Source organism: Tetrao urogallus (genome assembly GCF_951394365.1).
Source record: "Tetrao urogallus genome assembly, chromosome: 7".
Classification (NCBI taxonomy): Eukaryota; Metazoa; Chordata; class Aves; order Galliformes; family Phasianidae; genus Tetrao; species Tetrao urogallus.
In genome coordinates this window covers 29,939,764-29,957,622 of record NC_136820.1, presented here as the reverse complement: position 1 = coordinate 29,957,622, position 17,859 = coordinate 29,939,764, and the positions used below count along the sequence as shown (strand labels likewise).

Sequence of the window (17,859 nt, the reverse complement as noted above, 5' to 3'; positions counted from 1 at the left end):
AGAGTGTAGGTTTTTCTTCTCAAGCAAGAGGGAAGCTCTAAAAATCTTAACCTAGGGGATACACTTTAACTGATAAAGCAAATAAAATGTGGCAGTTGGTCCAGCTCCTGTGCTTTAATAGCCTGGGGAACGAGCAAACATCTTTATAAATGGCACCCAGCCCTCCTGGAGAGCTCTGTGGTAGCTCAGGTTGCTCGTTTACAGCTGCATGTCATGTGGGTGGGAAGATGCAGGGCACAGATCAGGCAGTGGGAGGAGAGCTCCTAGGGGTGCTCAGTTTGTATTCTTTGATCGTAGCTCTAGACGGCTGTCCAGCTTTAAAGGTTTAAAACTGAAACAGTGGGATCATAGTGATGTGATAAGACTGTAAGAGATCCCCTTATTGTGAAATGTGCGTAAGGTTTTATAGAGTGCTTTTACCACTGCGTCAAAAAAGAGAAAATATGAAATGTTTTAAAAGCAATCTTCAGTTTTTGCAATTTAATCTCAGGCCTTGTGGCCTACCTTTCACTTTCAGGTTATTCTAGCAATAAATTTATTTCTTTTGAGTCATACAACAGAAAAGATATTTAGTTTTGATTTAAAATGATTCACGGTGCTACTGTGAACATAACCGCTTTCCCTTGAGGATGGCTTCATATTGAAGTTTAATATCCCCCAGATTTTATTTTATTTTTTTAAAGAAAATCTATTTAAAACTTAAGCTCAGGAGTGTGACAGTTAAGTGTGACATTCACAAGCTGTTTTATAGTTATGAAAAATGCATGAGAACATAACCCACACAACTTGTGTAAGAACAGTCAGGTGATTTTCAATGTAATTTTCCATTAAAGCTTTCTATACTACCAAGATTTTGGAAATTTCTGAGAGAAACAATGTTCACGTGAGAATGTAGTGTGAGGACTCATCCTGCTTGGAGTAACTCTGTTATCCCTCTTACGGTCTGTATCAGTGTAATGCTTATTTGAAATGACCTGGTCAGAAAAGACTCTTTCCTCTTGTTTCTTTTTCTCTCTGTTATTTTTAATATGCTCAAGTCAGTTTGAAATAGCTTCTTCTATTTCTGTGTTCAGTACTTTGGCATACTCTTTCTATGTCTGTTACTATGATCTTTATTTAATTAGCTAGAGAAATCAGCTAGAATCTTGGTTGTTGAAACCCATCCAACAAAATTGCCCTCTCCCAGCACTCCGTGGTGCTGTGAGCCTAACCCTGCACTGGGAAAGCTGTAGGCTAATAATAAGAAAAGTACATTAATGACAACTGTTTTCAAGGAAAGCAAAGCACAAAGGCAAACAGTGTGGTTTCTGAAGGGAAAAAAGTGCACCTCTCTGTGCTTCTGTCCTCTGGGGAATGACATGATCTGCTGCAATCTGTGCTGGCCTCCACAGAGACCTGGTTCTATTTGCAGTTCTTCAAAGGCTCAAGCCCCTTGACTTCCTTCTGTCATTATATCTCGTCTATCTTTCCCATCTGAATTCTCTGGAAGATCACTCATTTCAGTGACTTGCCTATCATTTGTTTATTTATTTATTTTAGCAAGTAGAAAATTCTGACACTGAACTTTAGAAAAGATCAGTCTTTAGCTTTTATCAAAGGAATTATGATAAAAGAATTCATAGAAGAATTTTGGAAGCTTGAATTATCTACAGGTACTTGTACAGTTTATGCATGCAGTAAAGAGCTGGTTTTCAGACAAAAAACAGTGTGTGCTGAGCTCACATAGGTAGGTGTTCAGTAGGTGCTCTGGAGTGCAAGGAAGGAAGGAGGAATAAGAAAAAAAAAAAAAAAAAAATGGAATAGTGACAGAAGTAGTTGAGCTTCAAGAAGGAGCTCTGTACAAACATTTATCAAATTATGTGCATTCAGTTAAAATTAATACTCTTTTCCATTGAGAAATCTTGTCTGGGTCAAATCGGAGGATTGCAGTAGTTTCCTAAAATGCAGGGAGACTTCTTGTGAGGTGTGTCAGTGGCTGACGCAAGCACTGCAAACCCAGTGTGCTCTGGATATGTCTTACTTACTGTGCGTGTTTCAGTCAACTGTGTCCTGAACAGAATATGGGACTCCTGTGACTCGACAAACACACATCTCTATGAATATCTATTCTGCTATATTTTACTGGAGGAGATGCTGAAAACCCAAAAAAGCAAACAGACGATTATATTTAAAAGTGAATTTGTATGTTGGATTTGTAATACTACCATTAAAAAATCTGTACTGTTATCTTGCTGTAACAAGATGTATTTTTTAACAAAAGTGAAAATGGTTGAGAAAGTTAAATAATATAGATATATTTCTAATATAGAAAAATCTGAATAATAAAATTCAAAGCTATGAATCTGGAAAAATACTTATAGGAAAGAATGTGCAATCATAAACCAGTTGGAAATTGTTATAGTGTTTAGCAATTACACAGAATTTCAGATTCAATCAATTCCGTAGCACTTTATTTATATCTTTTTGAAATCAAATGTAGTTTTTGGAAAATTTCATATCTTTAATTATGTGAGTTTGACTTGGCTTTCTAATCCAGATATATAGGTAAGAATTGTCTGAACTAAGCAAATGCAAGCAATGGTAATTGTACTTTGAATTAATGTATGAGATTTCATTATTAAAAAAATGTTGGGTAAATGGTAATTTTGTTAAATGGTAATTTAACAAAAGTGGTTGCATGTGCTGAGTGAGATCTGTCTTGATGGTTCATTAATGAATGGCTTGCAAATTAGTTTGCAAACTCTTTCACTTCTTCAAAATTTCATCATGTTTTGATGCTGAATATGGGAATATGGAACAATTTAGAGTATCTAAGCAACTGCAATTTTTTAATTTATTTTTTAAAAATCCTCTGAAGTACTTTTCTACAGCAGATCCCTTCAAGAATTCCAAGTCTTTTCAAGTTACTAATGCAAGAAAAAATAATGAAGGTCTAGTAGTGTGTGAGTTTGGAGTTTGTGAACATCCCTCTCAGTACTCCTACCTGAAGCTGTTGAGGTGGTCTGGAGGAGGGCCACAAAGATGATCAGAGTACTGGAGCACCTCTCCTATGAAGTCAGGCTGAGAGAGATGGGCTTGTTTGGACTGGCGAAGAGAAGGCTCCGGGGTCACCTCATTATGGCCTTCTGATACTTAAGGGAAGAGTGACAATGAATGCAAAGAAGGAATGGTTTTAAACTAAAAAGGGGAGATTTAGGTTAGATGTTAGTGGGAACGTTTTCACTCAGAGGGTTGTGAAGCACTGACACTGCTGTCCAGAGAAGCATTGGATGCCTCATTTCTGGAGGCCTTCAAGGCTGGGTTGAGTAGGTCGCTGAGCAGCCTCTTCTGGTGATGACAGGGGATTGGAGCTACGTGATTTTTAAGGTCTCTTCCAACCCAATCCATTCTATGGTTCTGGAGCAGAGGGCTGAGCTTCACTGCTGGAGTGTGGTCACGGGAGGAGACAAGGAGATCCACAATGGTTTACCTAGTGTAGGATGAAAAGTTGCTAGCAGGTTGCACTTCAGCTTGATTCTAGTCTACTCTTAATTGGGCAGGCACGGGATGAGGAATCTGAGCTGCCTGGTGCGGGCACGTCAGTCAAAATCAGCTCCTCTTTTCATCAAAGAGGAGTGAGCTGGTCCTGCCAGTGCGAGCTCTGATTTGTTAATCTGTTTTTGGTGAAGATGCAGCAGTTCTGAGGGGAAGAATGAGGCAGGAGACATGACCATAGGGCAGTGCTGCTGGCAGCTGGAACATGGAGAAAGGAGCCTGAGGTTGTAAGAGTAATTACTACTGTTGATTTATTGAGTGGTAATGCATTAAAGGCACCCTGTTTCCTATCAAGATCTTAAGGTGTTACAAGTTGTTATGGCCTTTTACATTATGGTTTCCAGAGGTATAAAATTAAAGTAAATCACAGTGTGAAAATAAGAGTGAATGTGAAACACATGTATAAAACATGTCCTTTTCTTTCCCTGCTATATGAGGAAACTAGCAATGAACTATTTACTGTTCACTCGAGCAGCATTGGCACTCCAAACAAAGCTACTCACTGTGTGTTCACTGCAGTCTGCAATGGGAAAAATAATTTCCTATCACTTTATTATACAGGAGACGCTTAAATATCTCAATGCTTTTCTTTTATTATTTTGTAATGTTACATTAGTCCATAATTAGACAATTAAATGAGAAAGCTACTTGAATGAATGTTTTAGTCACCTCTATTAGTGACATCTGTAATACAGCTGCAATTAAAAAAAATAAAACTTGAATTCCTAATCAAGCAGAATGCCTTTTTAAGCATTGATCTGGGAGCCAGCCATGTTACTCTCTTATCTGTAATGAAGTGTGGTCCCAGTAATGCAAGAGGAAAAAGATCAGAGAGTTCCCTTGTGACATATTTTCATCAGTTATTCATATTTAGGACTTGCATAGCAAAATAGTAGATTGTTCTGTGTACTGAAGAGAGATGACAAGGCACAATTTTGCAAACATACATGCATACATATATTTACCCTGATATAGTTCAATAGAAATCTGGGATCTTAGTCCCAGAGAATGTGTATGTGTGCCAGAGTGCCAGAATTATGGCTTGGGAAATATTTAGAGCAGCTAAGGAAAGAGAATTTTTGTATTTCCTGGTTCATGGTTAATTAGGTGTAATGAAGACGTATGAGGCCCATGTCGTCCTACCTGGGATGCTTTTGCCTGTTTAAATGGGAGCACTTTTTAGGCTCAGATGATTTAAAACTTTCAACCAAGGCTGTAAAATAATTTAGGCACAGCTGTGTTCTGCACTACAGTGATTGTCTCCTTCCAAAAAACTGAAACTTGAGTACTGCTTGTAAATTAGACAGAAGATCTCAAATGTGAATCTGTATTATCTACAGCAGCTTGGAGTCTCCCAGCTGAATTCAACACTCCACATGCTCAATTTTCTTGGCTGCTTTCTGTTGTAGGGTTTTGACCAGAGTGCTATGGAGACAGTCCCTGAATCTGATGTGAGCATCAGTGCTGATCCCCCCTGAATTTGTGCCCTTTGGTTGGTTGAAATACAGGACATATGATCACTGCAGTCTAAAATACCTGTCAGTGATGATGGCAGTTGCAAATCAGTTTTTTGCTGTGTATCTCTGGTCCAAGGAGACAAAAATCACTTCTCCAGAAAATGGGATATGTGGATGCTTGGAGAAACAGGGTATACTTCAAAAGACTCAGATTTTTTCCGGGGACTTCATCATATGCTGTGCAAGATAACAAAGATAATCTGATTTAGTTGCAAGTGAGCCTTTTCACTGTATGAGGTGATGTATGTGAAAAATGAAACTGAAGTGTCCCTTTGATTAAGAACAAAATCCTTTTGATAGTTCTGGAGATGTAAATATATGGTTAATATGGGCAACTACCATCTGGAGAGATTATTGATGTTATGATGTTTGCTGGAGTAGCCTGTTCTGTCATTTTATTAGTTCTGCTATTAACTTTTTTATTGCTGGGTGCTAAAAACGTGCAGGTGTGTGAGGTTTCATAAAAGCATTTGATCTTTAAAGGCTGAATCAAAGCAGTTAAAGTTTTTGTTGCAGTAGATGCTGACAGGTCTTTTCTTTTTTTTGCTCCTGTTTAGCCTACAAGTCCCAAGTTTGGAAAAGCAGACTCATATGAAAAACTGGAAAAATTAGGGGAAGGGTCCTATGCTACAGTATACAAAGGGAAAAGCAAGTAAGTCATGGTTTCTTTGTTCCATTATTATTGTTATTATTATTATTATTATTATATTGAAATGAAATGTCTATTATTATTATTATTATTATTATTATTATATTTGACACTTGATTTCAATAAATAAGCAGAAAGTAGTAACTGGTGTTGCTGCAATTGTTAGAGAACCCCATGAATGAATGTAGATGGCTACTGATTTCTTGTGTTCTCTACTGAAAGCAATAGCAGAGGTAACAGCAGAAAGCAGAGGTAACATTGCTTCGTGTCAAAACAAGATGAGATTCCATGTAGTTAATCTGATGTTTTCTTTATACTTTATTGTTGCACTACTTTCTCAATATACATACCAAGTGAAAAGTATGATATTTAATTTCCATAGATAAAAGCACGATATCCTACCAAGTAGTTTTTTCCGATGTCCTGAGAGCAATATTGACTATATTTATTACATGAATTCGTTAATCTTTTGTTTGTCTTTCTAAAAAGCATGAATAAAATACCAAGAGCTGTTACAAATAATCTATGTTCCAAATTGTAAATGTAAAAGGAGTATTTACACTCCTGCCCTGCTGATGCACGTGTTGTATTTCAGTGACAGCTTTCTTCAAGAAAATGCAGTTGTTTTGCATTGTGAAGGGTTCAGTTACATGTCACTATAAATTCCAGGCGTAATACAGAAGTAATCTTTTTATTGAGGTCTACATAGCTGGCAGAGAACGTATAGATTTCAGCTTGTGCCTTATCACTAAAATCCTTTTGCAAAATCGCAGCATGTATCTGGTGATAGTTACCTGATATGCTTTGCCTTTCAATAAGATTGAACTAAGGAAATGGGGTTACTGGATGTCTTGTCAATCATTGGAATTGACCAAAAGTTAAAAGCAAAGCAAAGCACATCCCTGAAGCAATTTCATTCAGTGGTGATTTGTGAGTGTGTTATAAAACATATATTGGTTGGAAATACTTCATTTGTTTTAATGGAGCTGACTGCAGATCTGTGAGAAATACTTCAATGGTTTTAATGGTAGCTGAATAATAAATTGATATTACTGGGTGTTCTGCATTCCCCACTTTGAATAGCAAGCTCTAAACAAGTGGTGTGAATTATAATAATTATACATAACTTTATTCTGCTGCTTTGTAACATCTTTTGCTAAGGCTTTATAATTTGTTTTGAAAAAGTGTGTAACTAGAGTTTGGATAAGAATGGGTTTGCAGTAAATATCTTGGTCTCTTCCTAATCCTGAGGCAATATTCCTTTACTTGCTGCCTTAGTTTTTTCTCTAAGAACTGAACAGTTCCCATATTACACAGCACCTCCAATCCAGGCCTTCTGTTTCCAGAAGGAACAGTTGAATTACTTCATAACAGCAGCAGGCAATTCCTTAAGAATAGGGGAAACACTATAGGGCCTATCTGCTCTTTCAAAAAGAGATGTGAACTGAAGCTCTGTTACCACTTTGGTCCCCATGAGAAGTTGAGGAATCAGCAAATGGGGAGGGGCACAAGATCAGGACAGCTCTGGCTCCTTCTGTCCCATTAGAGTCTTATAGTGCTATTTTCTGGCCGATTGGCTCTGACTGCTTAAAGCATTGCCTGTAATGATACAGGAGTTTTTTCCTATCACCTGGTATAAGGTAAGGCTATGATACGCATCACTGTGTTCCCTGGCTGTCTGTTCAGTGGAAAGGAAAATGGGCAAAACAAGTCAAAAGAGGCCTCTTTTTGTTTTGGCATGTGGCTGATTTTGACTACTGAAGAATTAAACCCTGCAGCACAAAGACACAGAGCTTATATGGAGAGGTGGGTAGTATGTGCACAGAAAGTGTATTTTCATTGAAATGTTTAAGAATCCCTGATATTCAACCAACTCGAATGCTTGACTTCGTCATTTTGCCAAAATATTTTGGGTATGTGTACTTAACTGTAGTTTAAACTGTAGAATTTAAGATAAGATAGAACTGCTTTGAATGATGAATTCAAAATTCTTGTGCTTAGTATTTATCACCAGGCACATGCATCAAGTTGTGGGTTTTCCTTTGTTTTCTTTTGTCTTAAAAATAAATTTCATGAGGCACATAGACATCAGGGTAATAGAAATCAAGAGAAAGTTTATTAGCTGTATAAGACATCTACAAACCGAAGGACAATATCGTACTGAGAATTTAATGGTATATTTTCTTCTTAAATAAATTTTGTCACCACATAAAGCGCTGCGTGTAGAGCCTATCTTACTAACATTTGGAAAGCTGTGGATAGATATCAAAGTTTGCTTTATAGTAACATCTAGCAAGTATTTTGAGAACAAATTGGCCAAAATACATCTGGAAGAGTGCAAACAATTCATATTTTTATCAGTCTTATTACGTATTTACTTGTCTCTAATGTCGACGCTATTTTTCATCTAACTACTTGGACAGTTTTGATCATCTTAATATTTGTTAATAGCAATGTGATTCATTTCACTTCTTGTGAATGAATCCCATTTTCCATTGTGAGCTCTTTCATGTTCCTACTACCAACTTAATAAAGTGTACTACGCTATAAATTTGAGTTTTCCAAATCCGCTTTCTATTTTTGTTTATATTTGACTTGAAAATGTTTCATAATGATCCATGATCAGAGTAAATTTGTGTTTTATAGGTTAGTCAATATAGTTGCATAGAAGTGTGTGCAACTCGTAATTCAAATTTATTCCATTAAATGAAAAGATTTTTCAATTTATGGCCTTCTTGAATCTCTGGAATAAAAACCTCTGTTTACATTACAATGAACTGAGGCAGGAGAGAAAGAAAATCTGTTTCATTTCAAAATCGATTTTTTACCCGTTATAAAAACGACTGCTAGCTTTCTCATCTACATATCATGTTTCTGTATTTGATACACTCATGCAAATCACTGAGAATGTCTCCCAGAACCAGCTTGTGTTACTGCTGATCACTGGTACTCTGCATGAGGTAGTTCTTGATGGTTTGCATTACCAAAGTTCAAGTGCAGTCATCAGCTGGCTGAAAAAAGGACAGCATATTGTCCTATTACTATAAATATACTATTGCGTACTAAGTTCCAGAACTTTGGTTTCAGATTCTACCAAGGGATTTTAAATTTTTCCAGAAAGATATTTGTATTTGTCATCATTCCTTTGCCTGCAGCACCTAATGAACAGGCAAAGGCAGAGCAGATAACCAGCATGATAATTATTTTGTAAAATAATTTTTGAATGCAATGATTCTTACGTTTCCAAACACATCCTTTGCTGAACACTCTTGACATGAAAATTGACACTGCTAGATAGTTTTGATACTTCTAAGACTTCAGCAATGTTTTTACTCATTTTTACTCATGGTACCCTTGGCTGCATTAGGAGGAGTGTTGCCTGCAGGCAAAGGGAGGTGGCTCGCCTCTTCTGTTCAATCCAAAATATTCCTTAACAGTCTATTGGCTCACTAGAAGAAGAAACATACAGAACTACTGGAGAGAGTCCAGAGAAGGGCCACAAAGATGTTAAAGTGTTTGAAGCACCTCTCTTATGAGAAAAGGCCTAGAGAGCTGAGATTGGTTAGCATGGGGAAGATGAGGCTCAAGGAAATCTCATTAATGTCTATAAATGCCTGAAAGGAGTATGCAGTGAAGATGGAGATAGGCTCTGTTCAGTGCCCAGTGCCAAGACAAGAGGCAATGGGCACAAACTGGAACACAGGAGGTTCCCCCTAAACATCAGGAAGAACTTCTGGACTGTGCAGTGCCACAGTGGCACCCAGAGTGAGATCTCTTCCTCAGACAAATTCAGAAGCCACCTCGGTGTGAGCCTGAGCACCTTGCTCAGGGTGTCCTGTTGGAGCAGGGACTGGGCCATATGGACCCAGAGATACCTGCCAACTTCAGCCATGCTGTGATTCAGACACTGTAATAATGTTATCATTTAGAAGTTAAGGATTTCTGAAATTTGAATATTGTAGTAAATTTGAATCCATGATCCATTGGGAATGCAGAGTCCATACCAAGCCCTCCTTGGATCTGTTCTACTCACCAGAAATTTCAAGAAATGCCATATAGCAGAAAGTCATTTTAAAAGTTAGTCTTCTTTTGTAGAGTTGTTTGGTAAAATCTTGAGAATTATGTTTCTTTTTTTTTTTTTCTTCTAAGTATCTGCCTGTGATTTCTTTTAATGAGGAATCCTTCAGCCTTTTAGATTATACCCCGCTGATCATAATGACAGAATAAAAATCCCACGCTTCTAATTTACTGCTTGAAAAGATGAATAGACAAATAGCTGCCTACGAAGACATAAAATCAACCATTCCTTTTTTGAAGGAGTGTGTGCAGTAACTTGCCTTCATGAGAAGCCTTGCATTTTGGAAATGGGGCAGGATCGGAAGTACCAAGCCCTTGTCTCCCTGTTAAACATGATTTTTCTGTCTATGTGAGAGCCTGTGATAGCATCCCAGGAATGTGAAATGAAGCAGGCTAATTCCTCTTAACGGATGATGGATTTTTCTTTTTGTAGTCAGATAAAAGTGGTTCCCTGGAGTGTGGGGAAGCAGCAGAATGAACAGAACTGAGTGACTGAGGAAACTGAAGCACTGCTCTCTCAGACTGGGCTTTTCTGTTTATTGCAGAAATAGCCATGCAAACATTTGTTTCTTCACTGACAGTGGTTGCATCAATGGGCAAATCTATTTGAATTCGCATGTTGAACTTCAGACACACATAATAAAACTTATTTTGACATATTCATTTTCCACTTTCTCCCAGGTTAATTTATTACTTTACTTGGTTGCATAAAATCCCAAAAGGATTCTTACTGTCTGTATTGAAATTCAGATCACCTTGCTGCTTGTATTTCTAGTAAAATTCTGGAGAAATAGACCTAGTATTTTGCTAGTTACACTCTAAAAAATGTTGCAAGTTAAACTGGATTTGTATTTTCTACTAATGCTGTGAACATGTCATCTCTTGTAATAACTTTGAATTAAAGTAAATTTAATCCTACTGAAGTTGGTTTGAGAGGCAAGTGATGGACAGTCTTTCACTCACAATCTCCCTTTTTTTTTTTTTTTTTTTTTTTAGGATTTTTTTCCATGGTTTCAAGTTATTGTTGAGACAGATTAACAGAAATTAATATAATATGAGTATTGTGGCTTAACTCTTCATCTCCATGTACTTTTAGGGGCAGCTTTAGAAAATATTACTGTATTTGTAAGTAGTTTGCAGGAAATAAATCAGAGAAATAGGTTCCTTTGGAATTATTGTATCATTTCTGTTTGCAGTAGAACTGAAGAAATGCTGTCTGTCTTTATGGACACACACATCTTCTTGCTAGACGTTGTCCTTCTTCCCTCTTGAGCATTGCTATAACTGTACCTGAATTTAAAGCAATGGAGCCTTGCTTGATCTGTGCCAAATAAATGTTGATGTGAGCCCTGAGAGTCTAGTGATGAAGCCAGGGACAGCAGGAAGGAGATGCACTTTAATGGGAACCCCTTGCAGAGCAGTGTGAAGGCATCCTGTACTTGCCCTGGGAACTCCGCTTACTGCCCCTAAGGAAAAACCCTGTGCTTTTGGCAATATTATGTGCTGGCATGGTTTCCATCCTCCTCTCCCACAGTGTTTAATTGCCCTTTAAGCTATAGGCAAAGAATTAAGGCAGATTACTTCAGTTAAAGTGATGTGATCTGTGACTGCTTCTTGCACAGCATGGAGCTGTGTTCTGAGAAGCAAGCCAATGGTATATCTGCCAGTTTCCCTGCTGTGATCTCGACCTATTTCTTGCTTCTCCATATGATTTTTAGTGTACAAGTTTTCACTGAGCTGTGCACAAAGTACTGCAATAATATGCAGAACTCATAACAGAGAGATCAATTTATACAATTTTGCCTAAAATTTTCCACAAAATTGCATAGTTTCACACAGTGTATCCCATGTAAAATGCTTGCCCTAAATTCAGTTGTTTTCCCCTACTCTTCTAACTTTTAACACGAGAAATGTTCTGGTGGGGTGCAGAGTGGTGTCCTGTCCCAGCTGCTGGTGTCGCCCAAAGCCCACAGAGGCTGTGGGATGTTATTCTGCTGAGGTGTTGCTGCAATTTTTGTTTGAAATTGGATTGAAACCAGGATGATTCCAGAGTGTACCAAAAGATGAAAGGCTTTTTTTTTTTTTTTTTTTTTCTATACAGAGCATTTTACATTCACGTCCTTCAAAGACAGTACTTTTTTTCCATTCACACAAAAATCAATAAGAAATTAGAGGTATAAAACAGAGATCTTATAGAGAAATATTGCTCAGAAAGGCAGTGCCCATGCCCTGCACCAGCTGTGGTTCCTATGCAATATTATTCTTGTGGCAACAGGGAATAGTAGAATGATCAGTGGAAACCACCTGTGTTTGTTGTTGGCATGAAGTATTGTAGAATGCTTTATGAAAAAAGGCTGACTGAAGTATTTCATATAAATGTTTGTGGATGGCTGCTCACAAGGAAAAAAAATCACCTAGGGATTTTCATTTTTATGTTTTGATGTACGTCCTTTACAGAGAATGCCTGACAGGGCTAATTGCTATTCCCACTTTATTTTTCTTTTAAAATGCAGTATTTAATTTATTTCTATTGAAACCTCCACGACTCTTCTATTGCCTTTCCTTTTGTTTTATGTACAATCTACTGCAAGTACTGTAGGCTTCAGATAGCCCGAAGAACTTGACGTTATTTTGTTTGTCACACTTCTGCTCTTTAGCCATTCCCTTAGCTTTAATCCACGCCAGCATGAAGTATTATATTCAGATGCTCCCTGGTATGCTTTATGTGCAGCAGACCAGTTCACAGATAAATCTTTTGGCCAATTTCTTTAGATGGAATATTTCAGAATTGTTATGGTTTCTGTTGCCTTAGTGACTTACACTTTCTGAACTGTTTCTTTTCTTGCAAACTGTTCAAAATCAGTGTTCACCTTCAAATGAGACTGCTTTTATCCGAGGGGTACCAGATGGCTGGAAAAGGAATATATATTCGTGAATTATGAAAATACACTTCATAGTTACTTTATAGAGCAGCCTGATTTGTTTTCTTTTGTTTATTTTTCCTTTTTCTCCTTCAGTTTCTATTTTTAGCTGATATGTTTTGAATATTTTGTAGGCTGCTCTTCACTATAAATTTGAAAGTCAACATGTCATAAAGCATGTATGTAGATGGTTTATAAACATTGCTAGTATTATTAATCTTTCATAAAAAGTATAACTAGAAGTTGAACTTGATGCAAGACTAATAACAACTTGATGCTGAACTAAAATGCCAAATGGTGGAAAAAATATGAACATGGTCTAAGTACCAAAGGAGGTTATTAAATAATTTTTCTTTCAGAAAGCATTTTAAAATCATGCAGGCTTGAAGATCTTAACTGGAAGATGAATTGTTGACTATATTAAACACTTAATGAGTGAATTTGTGTTTAAAAGAAACACTGTGAGGCTGTTTTCTGTATTTGTATATATTGAAGACTGCATTATGCTCTGTGTGCTGTGCTTCAACCTTCAAAGTAGTTTGCAAAGGTGACAAAGTATCATCTCTGGAGACAGCTGTTGGACCGAGGGAAGAAAATTCATTGTATTTCCCAGGACTGCAGAGAAGAATCTGGCAGAAAAATCAGAACAGAACATAATTATGTTGAATACAACTGCGAGGAATGACGCTGTTGTGTATATGTACGATTGGGATCATAGAGCCATAGAATGGCTTGGGCAGGAAGGGACCTGAAAGTCCATTCAGTCCCACCCTGCCATGGACAGGGCCACCCCCCAGCAGCTCAGGCTGCCCAGGGCCCATCCAACCCTGAGTGCTGTCAGGGATAGGGCACCCACTGCTCTCTGGGCAGCAGTGCCAGTGCCTCACCCGCTCTGAGTGAAGGAAGGTAGAGAAAACAAGTGAGGTGAGCAGCTGCCTTAAGGTGAATATGTAGGTTGGGAGCTAGAGGGACCTGGGGTAAATACTGTGCTGCTGCTCTCTGGTTCCCACTCAAGTGAGGGCTGCAGTGTTTCTTCTATGAGGTTAATTTGAGTCTTGTGAAGAACTAGATCCGCAGCTTCCAGTGACACTACTTGTTAATAATTTAAATGTGTCACATCTCTTGGAACTCTTTGATTATTTTTTTTAAAAATGCCCTAATAAGCATTAGCAATGTGAAATGCCTTTAAACCACCAGTTCCTTTTAAAGTAAAGTGGCTTTTCTTTTAGGATGGAGGTTAAAAGATGGTAGAACTCGGAGAAAGTGATGAGCCATGTTATTTCCTCTCTTATTACACAGTAGGGCTCTAGAAGGACTGTAAATGCTTTTTGTGAATTCCAAGTATAAGTCCTTCATATTTAGAGAAATATAATCTATGTTTACTGTATTTTGTGGTAGTGGTTAAAAGAATCATGAAAAATTAGGAATAAGTTACTCTTTTGTGAAGTAATCTGAGGTGACTAAATGCAGAGGGACTTGGCTTCTGACAGGTTTCTGTCATAGGAAACTTCTGGCAGAGGTTTCATTAGGCCACCATGGCCTGGTTTGGGTTTTAGATGTGTTTTTGATATTACATTTCTTCTTAAAAGTCAATTTCTTGAAGTAAGTATCAAAATCATGATTATCACAGCAATGCTGATGAATGATTTTACTTTGCTGGAGTGTTCCTAGGCTTAGCATATGCTAGAGTTGTGAGCTAAGCCTCACCTCCAGCCAGCAGTACAACCCTCTAATAGATAAGCAGATTGAAACCAGGGCAGCAGATTTTATATTATTTGAATCTTGAGTATGTGATGCTTGGAACATTTATTGCATCTAAATGTAACTGAAGAACTTGTGAAAACAGTGCTATGGTATTCTTTTGTTCTCTTTGCAACATATCAGCATCCCCAGTGTAACCTCCAGTAAAGGCCATTAAGTCATTAGTTCGCTCGTATTCTTTATATTGAAAACACTACTATATGTTCTTAATGATGCATTAAAGCACTGAATCATTTATAATCTTCTATACTTTTTCAAAAACAGTCATTTATATCAATGTATTTAGTTTGGCAATACCAATATGAGCTGATTTATGAAAAGCTGAAAGACAGATTAAAACATCTGGCTCTTTTTTCTTTTTTAATATAATATACAAATTTTTACCATTTGCCAAATAAAAGTATTTGGACTCTTTTTTCTTTTGCCCACAGTGCATATAAAATCTGAAATGTATTAGAAGTTATTATCTAACTTTAAAATGCTGAGTTTTCATGAATTGGAAAACTAAGCGGCAGCTGCTGGTGATTTGCCTAAAATTACAAAAATCTCTGTGTAGTCATTAGAGAGGCTTCAGTAATTTTATCCTTTTCCTGAAGATTTTGGATAAGAGAAAGAACTCTTAGTTTAGGAAAGTGGAAAGCTTGCATATTAGAAAATTGGAATTTTTTAATCATTATTATTCTTAGTAGAAATTAATGGGACAGTTAAGAGAATGAAAAATCCTCGACCATGTGAAGTGTATTGTGAGATGCCGTGAAACTTTCCTTTGGGCAACAAACAAGGAAGGTGGCTTAATGAATCCTAGGTGTTGAAAGGCACAGAGCATTGGCTTCAACCTTTTAAAATGCTCTCTGCCTGTCAGTTTTCCTAGTTGTATATAAAAGTAATAAAAACAGCGAGCATACTTTGTGAGTTGTGTAAGACAAATGTGAAATAATGTCTGGGGGGGACTTCTGCTAACCTGATCACTGCTTAAGTCTCCAAAGCCAATGCTGGTGGGTTACAGAGTAGGTTTCTCCGTGTCTGGTTGTTAGCTTTTTTTTTTTCTTTTCGCAATGTTTCTAAAGAAATTGCCACAGTATCTTGGCGAGTCACCACAACATTTAATGATGTAACTGACTTGAACTCATGGTGAGCTGCTTCTCAAAGGGGTGGTCCCACTTCTTCTTGTACCTTTTCTAGTGTTGTGGTTGATTTATTTTTCTTTTTAAAATATGAAATATGCTTTCATCTTTTTTTCAGAAAATATGATTTAAATTTTTGGAAGGGCCAGTCTCCAATCTTTTCCTATTTAAGCTCAGTAAGTGTTTTGCTGTAGGGTCTGGCAAGAACGAGAGCTGATACAAGACAGCAGCAGGGATTTAGCAGGAGCAGAGCTGTACCCCGAGGAAGCTATTAGCTCATCACTGCGGTATCGTCTAACTGCAGCCTGAAGTTGCATCAGTGGAAGAGCAGCTAAAGGATGCAGCTAAACATACTCACCTATCTCTTTTAATTGATGATACTTCATCAATTCTCATACCTCCAGATGTACACTTGAAAATTGTCCTGTTTATAGAAAAATGAGCTGAAGAAAAAAGTTCTAATGACTGAGGAGTAAATGAGACCAATGAGGCTGCTTTTGAGAAGTTATAGGTGGATATTTAGGATACAAACAACAATAAAATGGAGTAAGCAATCCCAGAGAAATACTGTTTAAGATTAGCTCTGTAATTTTAGTAGTGCCAAGAGTTGCTGTGATGTCTGTCAAGATGATGATAGGTACCAATGACAAAGTGGCAGTAATAATTGAGTAGCACAGCCCACCTACTGTGTTTGAGAGCACTGTGTAATTGTGAATCCACCAAAGCAAGTCCATGCTACTGCTGTTTGTGTTATTACTGTTAATGAGTCAGTGAAATGCAGAACTTTGGGTTACAAAAAACATAATCTGTATGTTAGGTGCTAATTTTTGGTCACTCTGGCAAGAGTCCAAATCCACATTCCTTAGTACCTTGGTGATCCGCTTTTTGCATATCTTTTACATTGTATTCTTTGAGTAGAGCATTCATCCTGTTCTTGATCAGAAGAATGAGCTTTCTTATTCAAATTCCTCCTGCAGTGTTACTTCATTTACTGTAAAATAATCAAGTTATCCAGGTGTCTATCTTATATATATGCGGTGGGTGGGCTGCTGTATTGACAGAGGAATGGGAAACTACACATGGTATGAGCCACATGTCTGTGATCAGTCTTTCTACTTCTGCTTTTATTAAGATTTATTTTCCTGTCTGTGCATCCTGTACAGCATTTCTTGGGGCAAGATTTTGGTAATCATGAGGATAAATCCAGATAATGCAGTGGGGCTAAGCTGCTGATTATCTTTCAACAATGATTAGTGTCTTGGGACTGGAGCTGGTGCTCGTCTCAAGTGAGAACAGTTGGAGGTGATGAGTAAGCCATCTTTTGATAACCAGGGTTTCTTAAGTTGCTCAGTGTCATTGTGAGATGCGCTGTGTAGGTGTAATGAAAATCTGGCAATAGTAAAAGTTAAGCAGAAGAAATAATACTGTGGCCTTACTGAAGCTACATGAGTGCATAAATTAAAAGCCTAAGGAAGAGAAATTCAGATTTCGTAGATGTCTGTGACATCTTGCTTAGAAAAATGCATACATCTTCTGGAGCCCAGTGCAATAGGGAAATGCATCTATGTCTACAGGAGTGTGAAATCTCCAAACCTTCCTTGGGCTTTGTGGCTATAAAGGTTAATTTTGCTTTTACAGAGAGAAAAGGAAATAGTAATTTTTATTTGGCACATTTGGATAACCTACCCTTACCATTTCTTCTCATACCACAGGAGTCTGTTAAAGGTTCAGAAGTACGAGCTTGTTCTTGAGGAATTGATATTGATCTTTAATTTTCATTCCATTTTTGTGATATTTAATTTGCATGAAGAGAACCCACTGGATTTTTTTAAGGCTTAAATGGGGTTTTTGTGTAGTGAAATTTTGAGTTCTAGAAGTGAAACCAACCAAATAGATTGGAAAATAAAGTGGTTTCTTTTGGTGCCTTTGAGCACCAAATATTTTTAATGTTATAAAAGTGAATCGTTAAATTAAAATTAGCCTGGGCCATGTATTCAAGAAAGTACCTCAGGAACAATCCTGCCCTGAAGGGAAATGACCAGAATGACCTAAAAATATTTCCCATCTCAAACTTCCATGGCTTTTGGAGGGTAGTAATTATAGGTGTGATGCAGTAGAAAGAAAGCAATCAATACAAATATGGATTTTCTGCTCGTTGAAGGATTGATGAGAATTGTATGCCTTTTTGCTTGAACATTTTGATCAAATAACAGACAGAAGCATGTTTTTCAATGTGCTACTTCTTAACAAAGCTTTGGTTTAGTGCTGCAATAGAA

General features: G+C 37.4%; 1 protein-coding gene across 1 annotated transcript in view; it reads left to right on the top strand.

The window, feature by feature from the left end:
* The window catches only part of CDK14 (cyclin dependent kinase 14), a gene marked incomplete at both ends in the record, with an annotated part of 240,919 nt that overhangs the window by 77,930 nt on the left and 145,130 nt on the right, over nucleotides 1-17,859 (top strand). Inside the window, one exon of the mRNA XM_079538094.1 lies at nucleotides 5,609-5,703. Coding sequence (XP_079394220.1) covers nucleotides 5,609-5,703 — 95 coding nt within the window. The remainder of the gene's footprint in view (nucleotides 1-5,608; nucleotides 5,704-17,859) is intronic.